This window comes from Notothenia coriiceps, unplaced genomic scaffold (genome assembly GCF_000735185.1).
Source record: "Notothenia coriiceps isolate Sejong01 unplaced genomic scaffold, NC01 NC01_scaffold00025869, whole genome shotgun sequence".
Taxonomy (NCBI): domain Eukaryota; kingdom Metazoa; phylum Chordata; class Actinopteri; order Perciformes; family Nototheniidae; genus Notothenia; species Notothenia coriiceps.
In genome coordinates this window covers 59,131-82,253 of record NW_011358570.1, presented here as the reverse complement: position 1 = coordinate 82,253, position 23,123 = coordinate 59,131, and the positions used below count along the sequence as shown (strand labels likewise).

General features: G+C 41.0%; 2 protein-coding genes across 2 annotated transcripts; both read left to right on the top strand.

The window, feature by feature from the left end:
* The first annotated feature begins 11 nt into the window (after positions 1-11).
* On the top strand, positions 12-12,744 carry epha2a (eph receptor A2 a). Its single transcript, XM_010783842.1, has 17 exons — positions 12-161; positions 961-1,028; positions 2,286-2,922; positions 6,664-6,819; positions 6,920-7,252; positions 7,754-7,881; positions 7,979-8,171; positions 8,273-8,375; positions 8,635-8,687; positions 8,780-8,905; positions 9,000-9,185; positions 9,298-9,359; positions 9,719-9,928; positions 10,085-10,234; positions 10,491-10,684; positions 11,256-11,411; positions 11,909-12,744. Exons 1-17 carry the CDS (start codon positions 86-88, stop codon positions 12,015-12,017), a joined length of 2,940 nt encoding a protein of 979 aa, XP_010782144.1. The 5' UTR covers positions 12-85; the 3' UTR covers positions 12,018-12,744.
* A 2,478-nt stretch (positions 12,745-15,222) lies between these two features.
* On the top strand, positions 15,223-21,197 carry h6pd (hexose-6-phosphate dehydrogenase (glucose 1-dehydrogenase)). Its single transcript, XM_010783840.1, has 4 exons — positions 15,223-15,980; positions 16,082-16,199; positions 17,215-17,484; positions 18,087-21,197. The coding sequence occupies exons 1-4, from the start codon at positions 15,339-15,341 to the stop codon at positions 19,430-19,432; spliced, it is 2,376 nt and encodes a 791-aa protein (XP_010782142.1). The 5' UTR covers positions 15,223-15,338; the 3' UTR covers positions 19,433-21,197.
* The last annotated feature ends 1,926 nt before the right edge of the window (positions 21,198-23,123 follow it).

The following is a 23,123-nucleotide window of genomic DNA, read 5'->3' as shown; positions in this document are numbered from 1 at the left end:
AGAGTGAAGTTAGTGTGGGACAGACCGACGGAGGAGAGACTTCGGGATTTAAAAACACGACTTTTTATAAAAGTTGTGCGGAATCATGGAGTTATGTCGGGTGTACTTGTTTCTCTTTTTATTCTGTCATCACGTCTTTATCAGCCTCCAGTCGAAAGAACGTAAGTAGGCTACTTTTTTACGCGTTGTCTAAAAACTAAAATGAAGCCGAGCTGTTGCGCACATCGTGAGTCAGGAGGTTGGAATTTGATAGCCTGTTTTAAGTTTTGCTTCTGTTTTAAAATGTGTTTAAAATAGCGAATATAGTACCTTTTTTTTGTTGTGTTTTAGTCTGAAAGCCAGTGTAAAACATTATATAGTGCGGGTTGCCTTTTATAATATCCCTTCACGAAGCCTAATTAAACTTTGTCTCTAATTTTCAAATTGATTTAAATCTTCAAAAAGATCGCATTATCACTTTTTCTTTTATACAGCCTACCAGTCTTTTAAGAGAATTACGCTACGTTTACATTTGTAATGGCCTTTGCCAATTTAGGGTTAAAGGGCACCTGTGAGTTGCCTTAACATGTCAGACTTTTCTTTTACTTGTGGTTTAGATTCATGTATTTCGCTCGTCATGGCAATTTAAGTGCCCACGCCTTTCTCAGACATTATTAATGCTGTATCCTGGATTTGGAGGACACGGCCAATGAAGTCCTGAATCAGACCGACATGCTCGATTAGACCGTCAAAGGATGGCATGTGCCCTCATAAAACTGCTGTTCCCGGAGATCAAGCCACACCATTTCTTAGTACAGTCAGATCTTAGTCATTTTCTAATTGTTTTACAGCCTATAAGTTCAGGTCTGTAAAATATTTCGATGTCATTTGAAGCGAATATTTTAGTTTTTTTATTCATTATCATTGTGTCATTTTGTTCTTGTCACTCTGTAATATATGTTTTTCTGTTTGTGTCTGTAGAAGTATTGCTGGATATGAGAGCTTCAGGATCAGAGTTGGGGTGGTTGACGTTGCCATATGAGAACGGAGTGAGTATTTATACCTCAACTGGCATTTTTAAGACTTCAGGTTAAAGACTTCAAACTTTCTTTCTCTGAGTAAGACAACTTATGGAAACAAAATTAGCGCAAGACAAGCCGATGTGAGGAAATCAATAATATTTAGCAAAAGAGGGTTATTTCTTCTCATAGAATAATGAATCCCTCTGAGAAATGTAAGAGTTAAGCTAGTATGTTGACGTTAACCTTTTATGACAGACTTATGAATGCCATTAAAATGCCAAGGTTCAACCTACATTATCACAGGAGCTCATTCCAACAAGGTTTCTGAATCCTCTCTGACCTTAGAGATGACATCAACAGCAAGATGATCTGTACAGTTGTGGTTAGACATAAGTAAAAGAGAAAGAAAGACTGGTCCATGTGTGGAGAACCATCCCTCTATCTATAGTTCAGTGGCTTTCCATCTAAAAAAAGACACAGGACATGGCCACTTCCACTGTGTGGGCCACGTTTCTTCTTACGTTCTCAAAGATCTAAGGATTCTCCTTTTATCAGATAGGATTTCCCCTTGTCCATCAAACTTTGCTTTGTGTTCATCCAACTTTCTCACACTTCTCACAAACGTTTATTTAAATTTGTCACAGGGACCTGCAATGTGTGGTTTCAGCTAATATTTGATTAGCTAAATGCTGTGTACACTTTCCTAAGTAGGCGATTCAAGTTGGATAGTAATTTCAAGTGATGTCTAATCATTGAAATATAACTGCAAACACACCAGTGCTGCTACTATGAGGTGTTACATCTTAATATTGAATTGAGGCTTTTAATCTTTCTGCTCGTCATTGCTCCCCTCTCTTAAAAAGTCTTAATTGCTGCCAATTTAGCTGCCACTGTGCTTATAAAGCTCATTAAACTGCCATAAATGTTAGTTGGTAGTCTACAGTAGTATATGCTGTGTGTGTGTGTGTGGTTCACACAACATGCAGCCTCGTGTGTTAGTGGAAAACCACACACGTCGAGAGCATGGCACATGTCGAGGCCAATAATCTTGATGTGTGGAAAAAAGCTCCAGCTCACTCCTGCTCACTCCTGCTCTTTATGAGCTTCTCAGTCAGCATGAAAGAAGAGGTGTCTCATAAATAAATCCCTCAACAAGAACAAAGCAAACAAACCCTGTACTTACTCCCTGAAAAATACTCCTTTGATTATTGTAGCTGTGTGACAGTGACTTTTGCCCCTTACACTAATCCATCTCCTCTTTTTTTGTCTTTTTCTTTCCTTAAGTGGGAGATAGTTCAAACGGTGGTGAACGGCTCGCTATTCTACACCTACAGTGTGTGTAGCATTGACTCTACGGAACAGGACAACTGGTTACGCACGACATTCATCCAGCGGCGCCCGGGAGCCACTCGAGTCTCTGTGGAGCTCCGCTTTATTGTGAGAGACTGCAACACCTTTGATGGTGCTTCAGTCGCCTGCAAAGAAACCTTCAACCTTTTCATCTCAGAGGCCGACGCTGACGTCGGAACCAACTTCCGTAAAGGCCAGTTTCGCAAAGTGGCCACCATCGCTCCTGACGAGGTCACACGGGGTCGCGTGCTGAAGGTCAACATGGAGACGAGGGCCATGGGGCCTCTGTCTAGAAAGGGCTTCTACCTGGCTTTTCAGGACATGGGCGCGTGTGTGGCTCTGCTGTCTGTCAGAGTTTACTACAAGACGTGCCCAGCCACGGTGCAGAGCTTGGCGGACTTCCCGGAGACTGTGGCGGATTCTCTCAGGGAGGTGGAGGGAGCCTGTGTGGAGAATGCCGTCAGCCAGGCCACCCCACGCATCTACTGCACAGCTGAGGGAGAATGGGTGGTTCCCGTGGGGCAGTGCCAATGTCTCGCCGGTTATGAAACCACCGGGGAATCCTGCCAAGGTAAGCACAGCCAAAAAACTGCCACGCACTCAACTGAGAAGGGTTTATGTTGCCATGTGAGTTGTAGTAAGTGAAGAGCCTCCAACCACTCCTCTGGCAACATGTGAGGAATGAGCGCTGAGGAATGTTAATTGTGTCTGGTTTGTTTGGAAATCTTTCACAAAAGCACTCTATCTCTGGCGTATCTGTGCTGAAGTGGGACAGGTACGGCAGGAGGGAGCTTAGGAAACGGGGAAGATGACTAAGCCTGTTTGTTGTGTTTTGATATTACAGCAACCACAGATTGCTCCATGATAAATCCACTGAGGGAAATGTCAACAGCCTCCCATCAATGCCTCATCTCTTTACAAATTCTTTCCACAGTCTTTTCCTCAGGACTCAGGAATGGGGCTGTTATATGGATAGGTCGATGTCTGGAGGTGATGACACAGTACAAGAAGCTATGTCCAAATTCCACACCACACACTAATTCTCAGAAGGCTTTGAGTTTGTTGTGCCTTTTTTTAAATAAATAAATCAAGGAAGTATAGTTTTGGTATGTAGAATACAAAACTTTCCAAACATTTAGATATTAGACGGGTAGTTTTTAAAACAAAGAAAGCTATGTAAACAGCCCCAGAGAAGGACCTGTGAATACATATCAGAACAATAAAATAATGTGTACAGTAAAAGACATAGCTGCGGCTTTTATACAGTAAGTGCTCCTACTGTTCGTGTGGAATTTGTCTCTGGCTTCTCGGGCGTGGTGTGTTGAGCGTCTGGAGGAAGCGTGGGAGGAGAGAGAGGACGGAGAGGAGGAGGAGGGGGAGGAGGGAGAAAGGGCTCAGTCGGCTGCAGGGACTTTTGAAAGGAATTCTTTCACCCTCGCGTCACCTCCAGCACTGATTGACTGAAGGAAGAAGCCGTGTGAATGTGTCAGAATAACTACCTGAGTGCTATGTCTTCTGCTCGCAAGTATTTGTTTTGGGCCAGTTGCTAAGGCGACAGGGGCCACAATTACAGGGAAGAGGCCGACACGCCTGCCAGAGGTTAGACTGAGTAAGGCTGCGGTTTATGACTCCTGAGAAAGTCACCTTGACTGGCAGAGCTGGCTTTTTCCAGTCATTTCTTTTAACACAACTGATCCCTCGAACCAGCTTAAAGAATTAAGCAATTAGTTGATTGATAAAAGAGTAATTGAAAACTCTTTTGATAATTGTTACTTCGTTTACTTCTTATTTTCTTCCAAAATTTCAAAAATAATTGTAGCTTTTCAGTTGAGATGATTTACTGCTTGAATTATATTTGGACTGGTTGGACAAAACAACATATTTGAAAACTATTTTGTGACAGGATATAGACCAAACATCTATTAGTTGCAAGTCTAAAAGTTTATGGAAGTTATTGTAAGCGCTACATACCTTTTTGATAGATAAGTGGTTCATAGAGTGAATCTTGTACTGGGGTTGTAAAAATGAAGAAAGAATAAAGAGGAAGGCGGGGAGGAAGTCATGGCAGAGGAATGCTTCAGTCTTTGAGGTTTCTGACCACAGTGGACTCTGAGCCCAGCACCTGAAACGGAAGTTGGCTGGGAAAGATAGGAAATATTATGACGGGGAAAATCTGCGATTCCAAAGTCTGGAGGATGACCTGAGTATTAGGATGTTTTTATACACAAATTAAAAAACAATTATAATGCTGTAGTTTGTTCCAACTCCCTATTTTCAAGTACACCAGAGAAAGTGATATCCTCGAGGCTAATGGCCTGCATTCCCCTAAAGAGAACAACTGTTGTGGGAACAGGAAGTAAAGGGAGAAGAGGAGGAATGCTGACACAAATGAGAAGGTTGTCCTGTGCCCAGTCGGAGGGTGGGGAGTCAGTCAACAGTTGGTGCATGAGGGTGGTTAGTTTCGTGGCTGCTTAGTTAGGTGTGGAGTGTAATTTAGTCAAGAGGATTAGTGGAGCAACAGGACAGCTGTTAGCCAATGACATGCCCCGCTTTGCCTCCCTTTGCTCTTTCATCCGGTTGTTAACACACGCAACGAGCTCCCTAATCCGTGTTCCTACTCATTAGAACAATGGACCTACACAAAGTGCAGAAAACAGATCCAATTAACAGATGCACCGGTGCAGAACACAAGTCCTTTTCACATGTGTGCAGTAGTCAGAAAGGAGCGTGAGAAGATTTCATCAAGAAGGGGACAATTAAAGTCAGCTGAAGAAACGTTTGGAATTGAATGGAGAGCTGCAACCAACAATTATTTTCATTGACAACTCAAATCAGGATTTGGAATTTTCGACTACTTAAAAAAAAAACAAAGGAAAAATGATTGAATAATCAAATACGTTTTTATTTAAATAATTAAATAGTTGACAACTAATCTGTTAATCACCGCAGCTTTAATCAAATTAAAACTGTATTTCAACGCTTTTTGATGACTCACAAAAAGACGCTCAGACTTTAATTCAATGTAATTATGAGAATCCATCGTTGCCTAAGTTAGCGTTTACAATGTTTGCAGACATTGGAGGAATGCCGCCATTTGCGAGTTGTTTAATGAGAAAAGCAACATATTTATGGCCCCACTCCGTCCAATCTCAGAGACAATGGATGAATAGGGCTGGAGTTTCTTTGGTACGTGACAGACGTCCTGCTGCTGCAGCTCAGGATGAAATGGACTGGCCCCCTTTTCTTATTTGAAAAGGCCTCTGCTGCACCCCCACTGCCGCCAAGTGACTCCCCAGGGAGAACTTCTGTCGGTGCTTCAGACCTTTGCCCCCATCCCCCATCCATCTATTCATCTTTATCCCTCCTACTCAAAATCAACCTGTTCCTTCTCCTCCACTGCGGCATTACTTGGAGTGCAAAGGTCCTTCTGCCTGAATGGTGAAGTAAGGCGACCGCGTCTTAAATCCAGGGTTCACTCGACCTCTTCTCACGGCCACCAGCACAGGGGCCAGATGAAAGGCTCCACCCGGGGGGAGGCGGCAGAATGAAAGCAGAGAGAAGATATCTTTTATAAGATCCTCTTTTAAAGTTTATATTGTGCTGGAGCCCTTTATCAACTCAGAAAGTATGTTTGTGTATTTCCATAAACAAACTGAAAATCATACTCGTTCCTGTCAGTTTTTCCTATTTCCTGCTTCTAACTCTTCAACATTGGGTGCTGTAATTTGCCACTGGTGTCAGGGGTTAGAGGAAGGAAGGAAGAAGGAAAGGAAACATCAGCCTCAGACTGGATTGCAGCTCTGGCGCTGTACTTTCTGTCCACTCTACACGTTCATTAACCTCTCATGCCCTGGAAGGCTGTTTATCAGTGAGCTCAAATGTCACATCATCATCATCTCTTTCAAAAGTGTCCAAGATTCCATTTCCTTTGGCAAAAACATAAATATCATCTGCCAGAGAGCATGATCTGAGGGTTCACAGGGGAACGGCAGATCAGATCACCTGATGGATTTAATGCTCCTCTGTCGTCCGGTTCACACTGTCGGTGTGACCTGAGATTAGGCCTTCAGGCCAAATAGGCAAGTGGAGGCAGATCGTCCGGGAAATCCCTTTTCATTCCTCCAGATACAAAGGCTCAGTGATTATAGGTTACTCACAATATGCTTCCTGTAGGGTGGAGCGGGCTGGTATTACAGAGACGGCTTCATTGTTTGCATTTACATCATTCATTCTTCCTGTGTTTGTCTGTTTTTATAGTTAGTCCTAAAGACAACCTTAAACTAACACACACCTTTTTTTTAATCTCACACAGAGTGCAAACCAGGTTACTTCAAGCCATCTGTATCAGGCGAATTGTGTCAAGTGTGTCCCAATAACACAACGCCGTCCGCAGCTGGCGCCACCGACTGTCAATGTGAGGAGGGTTTCTTCCGCTCCCCTTCAGACCCTCCTACGTCCCCCTGCTCTGGTAACAACCACACTCAATTTCATTTGACTCATAAAGTAAACTAATAGCTCATTACTGAAGATCAGGCTAACTGTTCTGTGTCATGTACTTCCTCCCTTAGCTCCACCCAGTGCCCCTCGAGACCTGACCTCCACCACCCTCTCAGCAGAGGGCAGGCTGCATCTGTCCTGGAGCCTGCCGCTGGTGACCGGGGGCCGCAGGGACCTCACCTACAGTGTGGAGTGCAAACACTGCGAGGGGGCCGTGTGTGTCCCATGTGGCGAGAAGATCCGCTTCGAGACGGGTCCGACAGACCTGCAGGACACTGAGGTTGTGATTAGTGACCTGGACTCTCATCTGAACTACACCTTCATCGTGGAGACTCACAGCGGCGTGTCCCAGTTCGGTATGGAGAGGCCCATCGCCAGCATCACCACCGCTCTGGACTACAACGGTGAGCTCAAACACAAGAAAAGCTCTTCTTTTTGCTCTGATTTAACCTTGTGTTATGCTCTAAGTGGCTTTACTTTAAGTATGTGTGAAAATAATAATGAAAATCAAAAAGAAAACTATTGAAAGTAGAAATGATAACAACTTTCTATGATACCCTTGTGTATAATGCTTTCGAATAAATAGTTGTGAGCACCAGTCTATATACACTATGATTCTTAACATTAATCATAACGATAAAACAATGTGTAAAAAAGTAGTAAAACTAATCAAATGTTTTAAGCTGTTGAAAGAGGTCTATTGTCCTCAGAACCTCAAACAGTCATTTTTAAATATTTAGAATTGTATTTCTCAGTACAAACCATCATCCAAAAAGAAGGGCTTACTACACAACGAGGAATGTGACACACAGAATCCCAAAGGCTCTCATTTCCAAATGTGCTTTCCAAAGTCTATGATTAGTCACTAACCATTATTTTGCTTTCTGTCCCTCACCGACCGTTAGATCCCCCCAAGGTGACGTTGATCCATCTGGATGATCGCAGCCCTACCAGTCTGTCTCTGTCCTGGACTCTGTCTCGCAGGGCTCCAGCCCACATCAATCACCGCTACGAGCTCATGTACCGCAGAAAAGTAAGACACACTGCTCCTTTGTCCCTCCTTCACTCGTTCAAAGTTGTGGCTGTAAATGGTTTCTAAAATGACTCCTCCTGTTTTCCTTATTGCGCAGGATGATGAGGGCGAGCGTGATGTGACCACCTACACAGTCCTGATTTTGGAGAAAAGTTCCGTTTTGATCAGTGACCTCACCCCAGACACTACGTACATGTTCAGGGTCCAGGCACTGAGGCCTGGACCTCAGTCCTCAGAAGGAAACCCCGGCAGCTACAGTGTGGAGCACGAGTTCCCTACTTTACCTCTAGGTAACGGGAACCTTTAAATCATTTCTCAAAATGTGTTCTGTACAATCTTTTATTTCTCGTTCTTGAGTTGTTAAATGTGTCTCTTTCTGTGTTTTGCACAGCCGAGTCTCTGACCCAGAACAGCTCCACCATGGTGATGGGAGCAGTCGTTGGCGTCGCGGTTATTCTGCTCGTTGTGGTGGCCGTCCTGCTGCTGCGTAAACGGTTGGTAACAACATGCTTCTGATCCCCGTCCAACGCCTGTGTCATTCAGATAAATGTTATCTTCAGAGCTGCAGACTGTGTGATTATGTGCCACAAGCTCGAGTAAATTAAAGATATTCGGGTATGACAGCTCAAGGAGGATTTATCGGTAATAGCCGGTGTAGCTATTGAATACAGCCTTGGTCTTTTCAGCTGAGACTGACCTGCAATTAGTTCAAAGCTGTTTTCTGTTTAGTAATCCCTCATGTTTTCCTTTCAGGAGAATGAACTCTCGTGGCAGGGGAGGACCTGAAGATCCTTACTTCTCAACAGGTTAGAAAACCATTCTGTACATTCAAAAATAATATCACCAGTTTATTCGGTTATCATTAAGACTAAAAATCTGGTCTTTATTTCTATCCTAGATCAACTGAAGCCTCTGAAGACATACGTTGATCCACACATGTATGAGGACCCTAACATTGCCATCGCGAAGTTTGTCACAGAAATTGACCCCAGTGCCATTAGCAAACAGAAAGTCATCGGTGTTGGTGAGTGTATTTCTTTTTAAAACACGATTTGATTTAATGAAAAAGTTAGAGCATGGTTCCTAAAGTGTTCTCCTGCTGTCTGTCTGCCAATCAGGAGAGTTCGGGGAAGTGTTTTGGGGCGTAATGAAGACTCCTGGGCGAGGGGAGGTGCCCGTCGCGATCAAGACCCTGAAGCCGGGATACTCTGAGAAACAAAGGCAGGACTTCTTGAGCGAGGCCAGCATCATGGGTCAGTTCTCGCACCCCAATATCATCCGCCTGGAGGGAGTCGTCACCAAATGTGAGTCCATAACATCAGAAAGAAATCAAATAAATCACTCTAATTTCATTTGCATCAGCTGCTTGCTGTGGTTTTCTTTCTCTAAACCTATATTTTCTGTTTCTAATTTCAGTCAAGCACTTAATGATAGTGACCGAATACATGGAGAACGGAGCCCTCGACACATATCTGAAGGTACGTGCAATATGTCAAGAGCTGAGCTTCAGACATAAACATAATTTTTATAGTCCTTATTATTTGTTAAGGGTGCAAACTAAAAACCACTCGTCTAATGATCTCGTCTTGCCTTAAATCTATGTTTTCTGTTTATTTCTTTATTTTCGATAACATTAAGTTGATGGTATTGTTTTTTTTCTTCAAGTCTAAGCAAGACAGCATATAATATGTTTCCCAAAATGTTGAACTATTCCTTAAATACAGTTAAAAATTCCATAAAACAAAGGAAGTTGTGTTTAACTTACATTTATGTCAAGATGAAAATGTTTTAACAATTAAGTGTAAGAAAAGGTTATTTAATATTGTTTTCCTTTTAGGACAGAGATGGGGAGATTCATTCATATCAGCTGGTGGGGATGCTGCGGGGAATAGCTGCTGGCATGAAATACCTCGCCGACATGAACTACGTCCACCGTGACCTGGCAGCGAGAAACTGTCTGGTTAACAGCCTCCTGGAGTGCAAAGTCTCTGATTTTGGGCTGTCACGTGTGCTGGAGGATGATGCTGAGGGCACTTACACAACCAGGGTAAGTCTACATTTTACAGCCTGAAAGCATAGAGAGAACCACCCTTGTTTTATTTCCTTCTCAAGCGTCCAATCCAAAGTGCTTTTCTTTCAGCGCCTTGTGTTTGCACTCTCTGCACCAATTAAATATGATTTCTTACTGTTTCTCTTCTATCAGGGAGGTAAAATCCCCATTCGCTGGACGGCCCCTGAGGCCATCGCTTACAGGAAATTCACTTCAGCTAGCGACGTGTGGAGCTTCGGCATTGTTATGTGGGAAGTCATGGCATTTGGAGAACGGCCCTACTGGGACATGAGCAACCATGAGGTATGTTTCCAACTGTTATGGTTGAGATGAGGGATTGTTTTAGGCTGTGTAGGTTCAACTTTATTATGTATAACCACTGAGAGTCTCAGCTGGGTATCTGGTGATAAAAAGCTGCCTGACATCCAGAGCAGTTTCCCATCATCCTTTTCAAATTAACTGTTTAAGTCAACATACGAACAAAGCACCTTTTCAGACTGTCTGTCACCGCTCTCATAAATATACTTTAGATCTAAGCACTGGTTTTGCTCTTCCTCAGGTCATGAAGGCTATCAACGAGGCGTTCAGGCTTCCTGCTCCAATGGACTGCCCCTCCGCTATCTACCAGCTCATGCTCCAGTGTTGGCAGAACGACCGCTCCAAACGGCCTCGCTTCACTGACGCTGTCACCATGTTGGACAAACTGCTCCGGTGCCCAGAGTCTCTGAAAACCATCGCTGACTTTGATCCACGGTATGAACATTATTTTATGATTTGGTACAAAAAGTAAAACTGTAAAAGACACTAATCCTCTCAGAGGTATAATTAATCCTACAGACCAGTTTTAGGGCGAGGGGAAAGTTTGTTTCTTTGCATTTCCGAAAATAAAGTCTAATTGTTGAGAATAAATGTTGAGGTTTAACATTTTTCATTAACGAACCTTTGAAAATCAAAACTGTTTGCATTAGGGCATATACTTTAATCTCTGATTGCCGTAATGCTTAGCTAAAACAAATGGTGTTCTTTTAGCATGAGCCTGGCCCTAATACTCTTCCATAGATTCTGAGGAGAATTAGTAAACTTAAACATAAGGCATTTATAAACCCTAATTTAGTGTTAATAGTTGAGACAGATATTAATCAATGAATGTATTATTTCTAAGATCTGTCTCCATTCTTTCCTTTAACTAGAGCAGTATTTGTCTTTGACATTAGAAAATTACACTTGCAAACCTGTTTCCTATTGTTCAGCTTAATGACGTGCAATCAGTGTACATGTATCAGTTAATGATGATTAACTCAAATATATCCGTTGTTTTTCACAGCGTGTCCATCCGCCTGCCCAGCACCAGCGGCTGTGACGGCACCACCTTCAGGTCGGTGGCCGAGTGGCTGGAGTCCATCAAGATGAACCAGTACAACGAAAGCTTCGCTCGTGCGGGGATCACGACCATGGAGCAGGTGCTCGCATTGAGGCATGAGTAAGTGCACACATGGCACAGGTGCAGCTCTGATTCATCTGGCACCAGGCCACATTTTTTAGTAACACAGAGAAAGTATTGAGCACTCAGCCCGAACATTTGTTATCCAGTTTGTGCAGAAATACTCCACTCCGCCTCTGCCCATGTCATTCCTCTCATTCTCTACCAACACAGCTTCAACAGCAGTGGCCTTTTTTTAAATCCGACATACCCTAACAGCTCTGTCACATTAACAAGTTATTTCACCGGCTTGTATTATTTAAAGCTCACTGTTTGAAGACATATTTCCATACATTCTTTTAAAACGCTTATTAATAGCCTTTAGCTGCAATACATGGATATATTTATTTCCGATCAAAACATAATTGATATTATTTTTCAACGAGATGACACTCCACCATGTTAAATGCTGCCCTACAAGAACCACTGCAGTCTCACAGAGTCCATATTGTTTTCAGCACACTTTTAAAACTATATATTTTCTCTCGTCCTTTCAGAGACATCAGGAACATTGGAGTGCGGTTGCCCGGTCACATGAAGAGGATAGCGTACAGCATCCTGGGTCTGAAAGACGAGACCAGCTCGCTCAGCGTGTTTACAGTGTGATCTAAAGCATTCCTCCAAATCAAAGTGCACTGACCGACCACGCCATTTCACTCACGGACAGGGAGGACTGAAGGGGGGGTGAAACTGAGCTACACTGCAGGGTTTTTTTTAGTGTGGCGCGACTGAAGAGGAGCCTCTACGCCACTCAGAAAGGACTTAGCTCCAAAACACTTATGTACTTTATAATAACAGAAGACAATTAATTTATCTTTATGTAAAAAAAATGTTTTATATGTTGAAAATGAACACGTGATGAAATTTTGTAATTAAAACAATTATAAAAGTAAATGCTAAATGTGAGAAAACGTGAGATTGCTTGGTCTGTTTTTACTGAATGACTGAAATATTTTATGTTGTTTATTATTATGGGCATTCTCTTCCAAGCACTCACTTTATCCTGCCAGAGTTTCTGGATCCTTATATTTGTTTGTTTTTCTACATTTCCATTCATGATCAATGAGACTTACTTAAAAAAAGTCAACTCAGGGCAAATTATCACACATTCTGTAGTTAGTCTGTGTCATACGATGCATTTTCCTCAGTCTTTTGTTTGTTTACATTGTGTCTTAAACGAACTGTTCATTTTTATTTAATATTTATTTTATTTTGTATTTATGTCATTTGTTACATGAGAAATAACTCTGATCTGGCGCATATTTGCCAGGTGTTGTGTTTTTGTGATTTTCAATAAAATCCGTGTTTCCTTGTGACTGGATCACTATCTGTACTCTGTAGTCAACGTGTTTTTGTTTGTTATGGGCTCAGACTGAAATATCTCAGCAACAGTTTGAGGGATTACTATGAACTTTGAAACAGACATGGTCCCCAGAGGATGAACCCTGCTGACTTTGGTGATCCCCTGACTTCTCCTGTAGTGCCAACAGCAAGTTGACATTTTTGTTTAGAAGTCAAATGTGTCATGGATTACATGGATTACCGTGAAATTTGGTCGAGACATTCACAGCCTTTGTGAACTCTGGTGATCCCCCACTTTTCATCTAGCCCCACCATGAGGTCTAAAATGTATTTTATGCATTGCTTAGGTTATGATCAATACGTAAAACATTCCCATCAGCCATAGCTGCACTTTGTGTATAAAAAAATATAGCAACTATAATCTCGGAAAACTAGAATAGTAGCCTAACTGTGAGACCATTGCAAAAATAAATAATAAAAATATACATTTTACACATGTCAAACTCAAATGTTAATTCAAGAAACTATTTATCAAATATCTCTAGCTAACCTTTCATATTTTTGCTAGATTTATGATCCTAAATCCTCAAAAGTGACTTGATTACTTGATTAACATTTTCTGCTTACAACCTCTTCACAAAAGAAACTCTGCAATGGCTCTTAAAACATTAAGAATAAAGTAAATCAAGACTTACTTTAAAAATGTGAGAATAAAGTTTAAATAAAAGTATAGAAGAAATGAAAAACATTTGAGAATTAATCAAACTACTATTGATTTATATAAACTGTGCATTTTACTTTGTTTTCAACTTGAATCTTTATCGTGGAAATGCACAATTAAAAAGACCTTCCTCCTCTCCCTTTCTTCTGCTTTATGTATTCTATACTTAAAATGTAAGTGTTCAAAACATGATCAACTCTCCTGATATAGGTTGCTCACCTCTGGTGGCACTTTTCTTCTGCCACCATCCCCTGGTCAGAAAGTATATGTTCTCTTTACCCTGAGGTGAAAATCAGAACAGATCTGACCTCAACTTTGAACTATATTTACAGTTTTGTTTTGTTAACAAGAATTGCTCGAGAAGTGCTTGTTTTGGTGGAACATGTCATCCAGACGGAGTTGATCAACCTCAATGACTTTGCCAAGTTGAAGCAGAATGTTACATCTACACACAACTGTGCTCCATCCTTTCACCGTGACTCACTCAGACATGTTAACCTCCCCCTCTGCTAGGTTTCACTGGAAATTCATTTGAACAGTGTGACAAATCTTAGAAGCACAATAAGATTAAACATTTAATTTAGGGCTGAATGTTGATACATGTTCTGACTATTTTCTCTTTTGAACATTTACTCTACAAAATGTGAGAAAAAATATGAAAATGTCCATCTCCAAGTCCAAGGTGATGTCTTTCAATCTTTAGGTTGTTTTCAGTACAAAAGTCAAAGATATGCAATTTAACAGTGTTGAGAGAAAATGGATACTAAACAACGTCTATCGTTGACTATACAATATGTGTGTCTTTTGATTTCCAGCTAAACACTAAACAGGTGGGAACAGTTACTGACAACACTCTGTTTCCATGGTAGCACACTGACACCGTCCAACTGTTACGTAAAACAACTCAGAAAAGGTACATAAAAAACGCAATAAATCCACATATTTGAGAGGCTGAAAACAACATGTTCTGCAATTTCTGGATGAATAATGAATTCAATGATTAATAACTTATCAAAAATAATTGTTGATCTACCAAGATATGAGTCGACTAATTGTTTCAGATCCCATTTTAAAAGCTATTTGATGGCGCAATATTGACACTTTTATAATAAGCTGTGAATGAGAGTTCATTAAATATCACACCTGATAATTAAAGTTTATTCTGTCACAGTGTAATAACAGCTCCACGCCCTTTCCCACATGAACACAAAGACTCATATGCTCCAAGTCCGGGGTGCGGCTAGAAAATGTGGTCCTCTGACAACAGTTCAACAAATGATGTGACTCATTGAAAATCTACAATCTGTGTCATGTTCCAGCTGATTCACATACACACACACACACACACACACACACACACACACACACACACACACACACACACTCNTCAGAACAGGAAATCAAATCCAAGCTTTAATCTGGATCAAATCTTCAAAATGGGTATTTTAGGATCAAACTGCTCCCAATCCTGTGTTGTCGGTTTGAACTACCCATTTTGAAGATTTGATCCAGATTAAAGCTTGGATTTGATTTCCTGTTCTGATCGGATATCAAAGTGATCCTAATCCTGTTTTTTGGTTTTGAACTACCCAAAATCCAAATCTGATCTGATTAGATAGAGATTCAAAGTTTTGAACTCCTGGGCCCAGATGATTTAGTAATCTAATCGATTGTCAAGGAAATCATGAATGTTCTACTAATAATGTCTTTGGTCAAGGACAGCAATACAAGTAATCAAGACAAGTATTTGCATATTAATCATTCATTTAAAAACAGCATATTTAATGCTTGGTTTTGATTAAGCTTTGATATGATGTCTTATTGGCTTACAGCTGCCAGATGCCTTGATGTGATGACTCTGATTTCTGTGTTCATACAGGAGTTTGGACGGTTAGGACCAGAGCATGTTTGTGGCTGTGCTCCTGCTCCTGGTCACTCTGAGTGTCCAGGGAGGAAATGGCGAGGAGAAAGCAGAGGCACAGAGACCCGGCCATGTTTCCGTGGTGATCGTAGGAGCCACAGGGGACCTGGCAAAGAGGTACCTGTGGCAGGGCTTCTTCGAGCAGTACGTTAACCAGGTCAGTGGTGGAAACACTTTCTCCTTCTACGGCGGGGGACTATCACCTGCCAGCACCGCCACACCGGTCTTCTTTGATATCGTCAAGGCCGTGTCCTGCTCAAAGGAAACATCCCCCGATCGCTGTGCCGTGCTGAAGGAGCAGTTCCTGCGGCTCGCTGAGTATCGGCAGCTGAAGGCCTTAGAGGACTACCAGGAACTGGCAAAGAACATTGAGAAAGAGCTTCAACAGGAGGGAATACCGGAGGCAGGCCGGCTCTTCTACCTCTCTGTACCTGCCTTTGCATATGCGGATATTGCTGATAAGATAAATAACAGCTGCAGGCCGGCCAGCGGGGCGTGGTTGAGGGTGGTGCTGGAGAAACCTTTCGGGCATGACTTCAGGAGCGCTCAGCTTCTTGCATCTCAGCTCGGGAGCTCCCTGAAGGATGAAGAAATGTTTAGAATCGACCATTACCTGGGAAAGCAGGTAGGAAAACCCTCTACATATGTGTGTGTGCCTTAACCCATGACCCTGTAATTCAGCTGTTTTTGATTTCATGGTTTATATTTTTCTGCTTTTGTTCAAAGGTGGTTGCAAAGATTCTTCCATTCAGAGTGGAGAACAAGAAGTATCTGGATCCCATCTGGAACAAGCACCACATCGAGAGAGTTGAGATTGTTTTGAAAGAGACCCTCGATGTTAAAGGTGATTAATAATTGCCTGAGTTCTTGTTACATTCAATTATGTAATAAAATGGATGCCTTCATTATTTAAAAAATGAACATCCAAACAACAATGTTTATTTTATGCATTCATGTATTATAGAGACTCAACATTCTCTTAAAACTGTTTCCCAGAAGTCTTAAGAGAAGGTTTTAAGAGAAATGTCCAATATCTTGGGCATTTCTCTCAACACAAATCCCATTATCCCTATTACTGGGGAAAACACCAGAGGAAATTTAAAAAAAAAGATTCCTAACCTATCTATTTCTGCTAATTAGAATAGCGATCATCAAACACATTACAAGGAATTTGCTAAAAGATAATGACTCTGTAAACACAATGGAATAACTTAGTAAATGAAATCTATGTAATGAAAACAACTATGAGAATTAGAAACCAAATGCATATCTTTAAGGAAAGGTGGGAAAAATAGGTCAAGTATAGAACAATATAATTAATGTATACCTGAGTATTAACAATGTATCCATTCTTTTATTTGTAATATTATTCTTTTATTATTTATTTTCGTATTTGTCATCTGTTATGTAGTTAATCTATGTACCTAGATGTGTTTATTTTTGTTATGTATGCTTTGTGAATATTTTCTTAAAATCCAAATAAAGAAATTAATAGACCCAAAATTCATTTTGAAAGAAGCAATTAGATTATCTGCCATTTGTCAAAACCACACCCAGTGTCACTATTTCATAGCCTTCCTAAAAATACATAACATGTACTGATGGAGACATTAATTTTGGTTTGTTATTGAAAAAAGTATTATACATTTTTTTTGTGAAACTCCAGCATTTTGGAATTTATTTAATAAACCTTGCATTTGCATTCAAACTGTTTGATACAAGCTGTGAGGGTTAATACATACCAGAGTAAAAAGTAGTTCTATTTGTTGAGTTATTACATGATGTGTTGTTGCAATAATGTTCTAAGTACTTTGACATATTTGAGGGTGATGTCCTCTCTTGTTTGTTTTTATCTAAAGGTCGTATTCCCTTCTATGACCAGTACGGGGTGATCAGAGACGTGATGCAGAACCACCTGACTGAGGTCATGACCCTGTTGACCATGAGGCTTCCTGTGAATATGAGCAGCACGGAGGAGGTGCTGCAAAACAAGCTGCAGATCTTCAGTAATCTGCTGCCGATAGGCAAGAACCAAGCTGTGACCGGCCAGTACCAAGCGTACAAAACATCAGTGCAGCAGGAGATGAATAAGACCAAAGATCACGTCAGCCTCACTCCGACATTTGCAGGTGACAGATTTTCTTTTTCATCATTATGGCTGTTTGCAGAGGTGGGAAGTAACTAGGTACATTTACTGAAGTACCGTACTTAAGTACAATTTTGAGGTACTTTCAATGAGTATTTCCATTTTATGCTACTTTGTACTTCTACTCCACTACAATTCAGAGGTAAATTCTGTACTTTTACTTAACTACATTTATTTTATATCTTTAGTTACTTTGCAGATGAATGATGTGAAATATAATCAAGTCTTAAATCAGGCTTTAGTTCCACCTGGAGTAAATTCACAAGCTACCCTGCAGTATACAAAGTCATTCAAACTAGCTGCACCTTTACCAGCTTTGAGAACACTTTAATGTATCAATCATTATAATCAAAACATATTATATATATTATTCTGAAATGGTTCAATCTGCATAATGAGTACTTTTACTTTTTGTACTTTTATTTATTTTTTAATTTGACTTGTAACAGAGTATTCCTACACGCCTGGTACTTCTACTTTTGTTTAAGTACAAGTTCTGAGTACTTCTCCCACCTCTGGCTGTTTGTATTGAAAGACTTAACACATTTATTTCTGCTACTAAGTGACTATATTTGTGTCTTTCAGCTGTGTTGGCACACATCGATGAGGCTCAGTATGAAGGTGTGCCAATTATTTTGATCTCAGGGAAGATGTTAGATGAGCGAGTGGGATACGCACGCATACTTTTCAAGAACAACGTCTTTTGTCTTCAAAACCACAACAGCGTTCACTGCAAGCCCAAACAGATAGTTTTCCACTTTGGTCACGGCCAACTTAAATATCCAGCCATTCTTGTGAGTAAGAATTTATTCAAGCCCGTTTTAAAGGAAGGTCAGTGGAAGGAAGTGACTGAGCATACAGATGTTGATGTTCTAGGTTTACCTATTTCAGACTATTATGTGCAGACCCCATCAGAGAATCGAGAAGCTTATTCAGAACTTATTTCTCAAATTTTTGCCGGACGTAAGAACAGTTTCATTAGTGCTGAAAACCTGCTTGCCTCCTGGGGCTTATGGACGCCGCTGCTCACCAGTCTAGCAGGCTCTTTCCCCCGCATCTACCCCGGGGGGGCCGACAACGGAGACATGCTGGACTTGCGTGTGAAAGGGAAAGACATTAGCTACAGCAGTGAGGTGGTGATAATCGGTGTTGATCAGATGAGCGGCACGTCAGCAAAAGATTCCCAAGTGATGCAAGGCAAGTTCCGCAGTGCTGCCATGGTGTCGGCCTGGTCCGAGGAGCTGGTGGAGAGGCTGGCCGCAGACATCCAGGCATCAGCGGAGGCAGCGGTGCGTGAAGGCGGCGTTTTCCATCTCGCCCTCTCCGGTGGCTCCTCTCCTCTCGCTCTGTTCCACAGGCTGGCCCTGCACCACTTCTCCTTCCCCTGGAGGGACACCCATGTGTGGATGGTGGACGAGCGCTGCGTACCTCCCACTGAACTGGAGTCCAACTTCCACAGCCTGCATGACCATCTGCTGCAGCATGTGAGGATCCCTTATTTCAACATCCACCCCATGCCAGTGCAGCTCAACCAGCGCCTGTGTGTGGAGGAGGACGCAGGAGCGCTGCTGTACGAGAAAGAGGTCAGAAAGTTAGTCAATGGCTCCAGCTTCCACTTTGTGCTGCTGGGGGTGGGCTACGACGGCCACACTGCCTCTCTGTTCCCGGACAGTAAGGTGTCTGAGCTCGGGGACCGTCTGGTGGCCCTCACTGAGAGCCCCGTCAAACCTCACCAGCGCATGAGCCTCACTTTCAGCGCCATTAACCAGGCGCGCACGGTGGCTCTGTTGGTGATGGGCAAAGGCAAGCACGAGCTGATCACCCAGCTGAGCAGGATGAAGGACAACCCCGACAAGTGGCCCGTCACCGGGGTGAAGCCTGACGATGGAAAACTGGTCTGGTATATTGACTATGATGCACTTTTAGGATAGGAATCACATTCCTACCTTTCAATCCGAATACAAATGATTGAGCTGCTTAAATTGGACGGCTGATTGGTGAAAGCAAATATGAGCCAGCACTTAAAGGACCGGTAGTTCTACATGTTTTAACTCATTAACCAGAAATAATCGCATGTACTTGATGGTTACACTTTCTATGATGTCTATTCCATATATTTTTTTAAATATACCTATAATTCCTTATCGGCTTAATGCACTGCATACTCATAGTCATTAGCACAAATAAATAGATATAATGCTTTATAAAAAATGATTAAAACACATACTTTATTATTGCTTTAGATTCAATGACATGTTTGTTTTGCAAGGATCATAGTGTACTATAGTTCCTATTGTTGTCATACATTATAATAGTTTTGTTAGGCTATATAATGTATTATAATCATAAACTTAGACGGTATAATCATCAGCAAAACATTATAATGTTTTATAATATTATTTTTATCAACATGGATGTGCTTAAAGATGTCAGTAATGGAACAGCAATTATAAAGTATTATGATACTTGAAAATCAATTTAGAAAATAACTTTATAATGTGGTTTATTTTCTGAATAAAGCCTTATAAATACGTAGTAGTGCTTACATGAGTTATAATGTGCTATAAGCAGATTATAAAGCATTAATAATCAAGCAAGAATGTTTATAATTCATATGCACATCATAGAAGGTAGTACTGTAACATCACTGCTGTATTTTTCAATAAGGTCATCAGGTTTCTGGCAGGAATATTGAGTATGTGCAATATGTGGTTAATGGGTTAAAATCTACTGGTACTTTCTTTTTTTATTTAAAGTTTGAACCTCATTCAAATACTTGTGTGTGTTGGGGTGAAATGTATACTTTTTTTATGGTTTATCAAATTTTGTGTGAGGTGAGTGAAAATCTAGCAAATACATGTAGTACATGTCTGCAGTTCGAGTGCAGGCTATGTAGCACTATAAGAATATCTGACCAACAATAATGGGGTGCCAAAAGTAATTCTAACTAGAAGAAAGATGTATTAACTAATAATCCAGGTGGTTTCTATGATCTCAGGTGATTCTGTGAATGTGCAGACAAGCTGTTCACTGTGTAATCTACATGTATCAAGTGTGTGTTTTCTATTGTAGCTGGCAGTGATCCACTTGAAATGTCATCAGTTAAAACAAAAAATAAAATGTGAAAATATGTCGATGTTTATACTGGAAATAACAACATTTGTTATTGAAATGTTTCAGGTAATTCAAGATATTTTGTGCTTCACTAATAAAAAACAATCCCATTCCTGTTCCATTCACATTCCATTCACATTCCACTCTCAATTTATATAGTTTCCCAATTGTTCGGAAAATAAGGTGAGAGATATAAACTGAATACAATTTCCTATAGTCTGTTCATATTGCTTTTCTCTTCCTATGAAATAGACATCATGTTTGGTACTACAGAGTTCACATCTGTGTTTGTATATAATTGAACACAGCATTGTGTAAACTACACCTTTATTAACATCATTTGACTGACTGTGAAACAAGTGTTCCTCAACAAATAAAAAGCAAATAGTTTTAACAGTTAAGACAAACACCTGCTTTGTGATGTTCTTTGTGAAGTGAGCGATAAAACGTGAGGGGGATTAAGTCACTTTCCCATGGTTTAAAGTTACCAGCTGCCGGTGGCATAGAGACCACATGAAATCTTAATATGGGGAGTTTCAGATGTCAACGTGGGACAGCTGGACCGCTTTACTGCTCATTGTTTCTGCTCGGATCCGTCACATGCTTCCTGTTAGTCAACCAGAGGCCTCCTCTCACCATGAAAAAACCTGAACAGACACAAGCAGGTGTTATTTCCTTTGAGCAGAAAACAGTGTATGTATGAATAGTCCCACGATTTATAGTAAAAACACTTTACCTGTACTGAAAATAGAAGCAATAGTTAGGATAAGGGACATGTAGTACAGCTCCGGGGTGGTTTTAGCCTGTGAATGTAAATATGTATATACATAACTTTGATGCTGTAGTTTCTCTGCATAATTTAATGATGATATTCAGTCTGTTTCTTACACATGCTGCTGCTGTCAGAGTCAGGATGGCGGTGCAGAGACCTTGTCCACATGTCAGAATCCCAAACACGTGATAGGAGGCCCAAAGGCTCTGAGGAACTGAGTCTATCAGTGTGAAAACCACTGAAAAACCTATTGAAGGAGTTAAAGTCAGCTCTGTATCCTCCTGTTTTGCTTGTATGTTACACACAGTGCATGGTGGAGTTTAACTAAGTGCATTTACCCCAGTACTTGACTCAAGTAAACATTTTCAGTGCGCTTTAGTCTTCTACTCTTCTACATCTCAGAGGCAATTTATTTGACTTTTTAGTCCTTTACTTCCGTCTGTCAGCATTGGTCATATTTCTCATTACAATTTTTTATAATTTTCTGTCCAGTGAAAACTATATCTCGTAATGTGTGGATATTTTTATTTTAATGTTTCTGATAAACTGATGAATTAGGTGTTTTTCTGAGCAACAACAATTTCAATTAGCATAACCTTTAACATTTACAGCAGTAAAATACAATAAAATTCTGCAGTAAATCCAAAATTCTAAAGTAAAACTGATGGGACATCTTTTTCCAGAAATATAATTTGTTGATACTGTAATGTTCACAGATGGAGTCGGAAACAGGCTTCAAGTTATTAGGCTTTAATAACTCTTCTTAGCTTATAGGAATACAGGTACAGGTACAGGTACAGCTTGGGGTTTCCACCTACACAACTATAACTCCCACACACACACCTATATATACCAGTGTCTACGTCACAACCTCCCCGCCCTCCCCCGTCCGCTCCCCCAACCATAGGCCCGCACCTAGACCAGCATCCTGTGCAGCTCTGTGATTGGCCAAGAGACGGGGGATCCTGAGTGACACCCTCAGCCTCCTATACAGGGTCGCTACAATACATTAAGTACATTTAACTGTACTCAAACTTACTCTTAAGCCCCACAGACCCGGTTCCGGGGCCGAAATTGCGTCATTTGCAGGAAACAACGTCTAAGGAACCTTAATATTTAATAAATTATGAATATTTTGTATCCATATAACGGGAAAAACTCATTTAACTGATTTTTTTTTTTTTTAAAACACAATGCTAACAGTGAGCCTCTGAATTAGCCCCGAGCGAAAAATGCTAACCTATTACTGCACCGAAAATCACTCCTAGCTCCCTTATTACTTATCCTATCTGCACATCCAACACATGGTTTATGATCGTAAAGACACAAAATCTAACGGTGCCCACCTCAACAATGAAAGATACAAACTCGCTACGTTATCAACAAAAACGTACATCAAAACATGTGGCGCTAGGTAGCCCACAACGCTAACATGGCTTACCTCGGTTTTGTCTGGTCAAAACTGGTCTTCAATGGCATTAAATAGATAACAACGAGGCTGTAGTTAATCCATAGGTTAATATCCAATGTGGCTATGTCCCCTTTGAAATGTTCTGATAATCTATAAGCAATAAAACTGCAATTCCGTTTTCAAACATCAGAGCAGGACATTCCTACGCTCTGTAGCAAGATTGAATGCGCGAAGACACCATCTTTTTTTTAACATGAGTGTGTGCGGGACGATTCCCCTTCGATTCTATTGGCTCTAACGGTCAGAAAGAGATGTCACATGTCAA

Excerpts from the sequence above, each read along its gene's own strand:
- epha2a (XM_010783842.1), top strand. The coding sequence starts at position 86 with ATGGAGTTATGTCGGGTGTACTTGTTTCTCTTTTTATTCTGTCATCAC. Across the intron at positions 162-960 it reads CAGCCTCCAGTCGAAAGAAC|AAGTATTGCTGGATATGAGA; the intron begins GTAAGTAGGCTA and ends TTGTGTCTGTAG. Across the intron at positions 10,685-11,255 it reads ATCGCTGACTTTGATCCACG|CGTGTCCATCCGCCTGCCCA; the intron begins GTATGAACATTA and ends TGTTTTTCACAG.
- h6pd (XM_010783840.1), top strand. The coding sequence starts at position 15,339 with ATGTTTGTGGCTGTGCTCCTGCTCCTGGTCACTCTGAGTGTCCAGGGA. Across the intron at positions 15,981-16,081 it reads ACCATTACCTGGGAAAGCAG|GTGGTTGCAAAGATTCTTCC; the intron begins GTAGGAAAACCC and ends TTTTGTTCAAAG. Across the intron at positions 16,200-17,214 it reads AGAGACCCTCGATGTTAAAG|GTCGTATTCCCTTCTATGAC; the intron begins GTGATTAATAAT and ends TTTTATCTAAAG.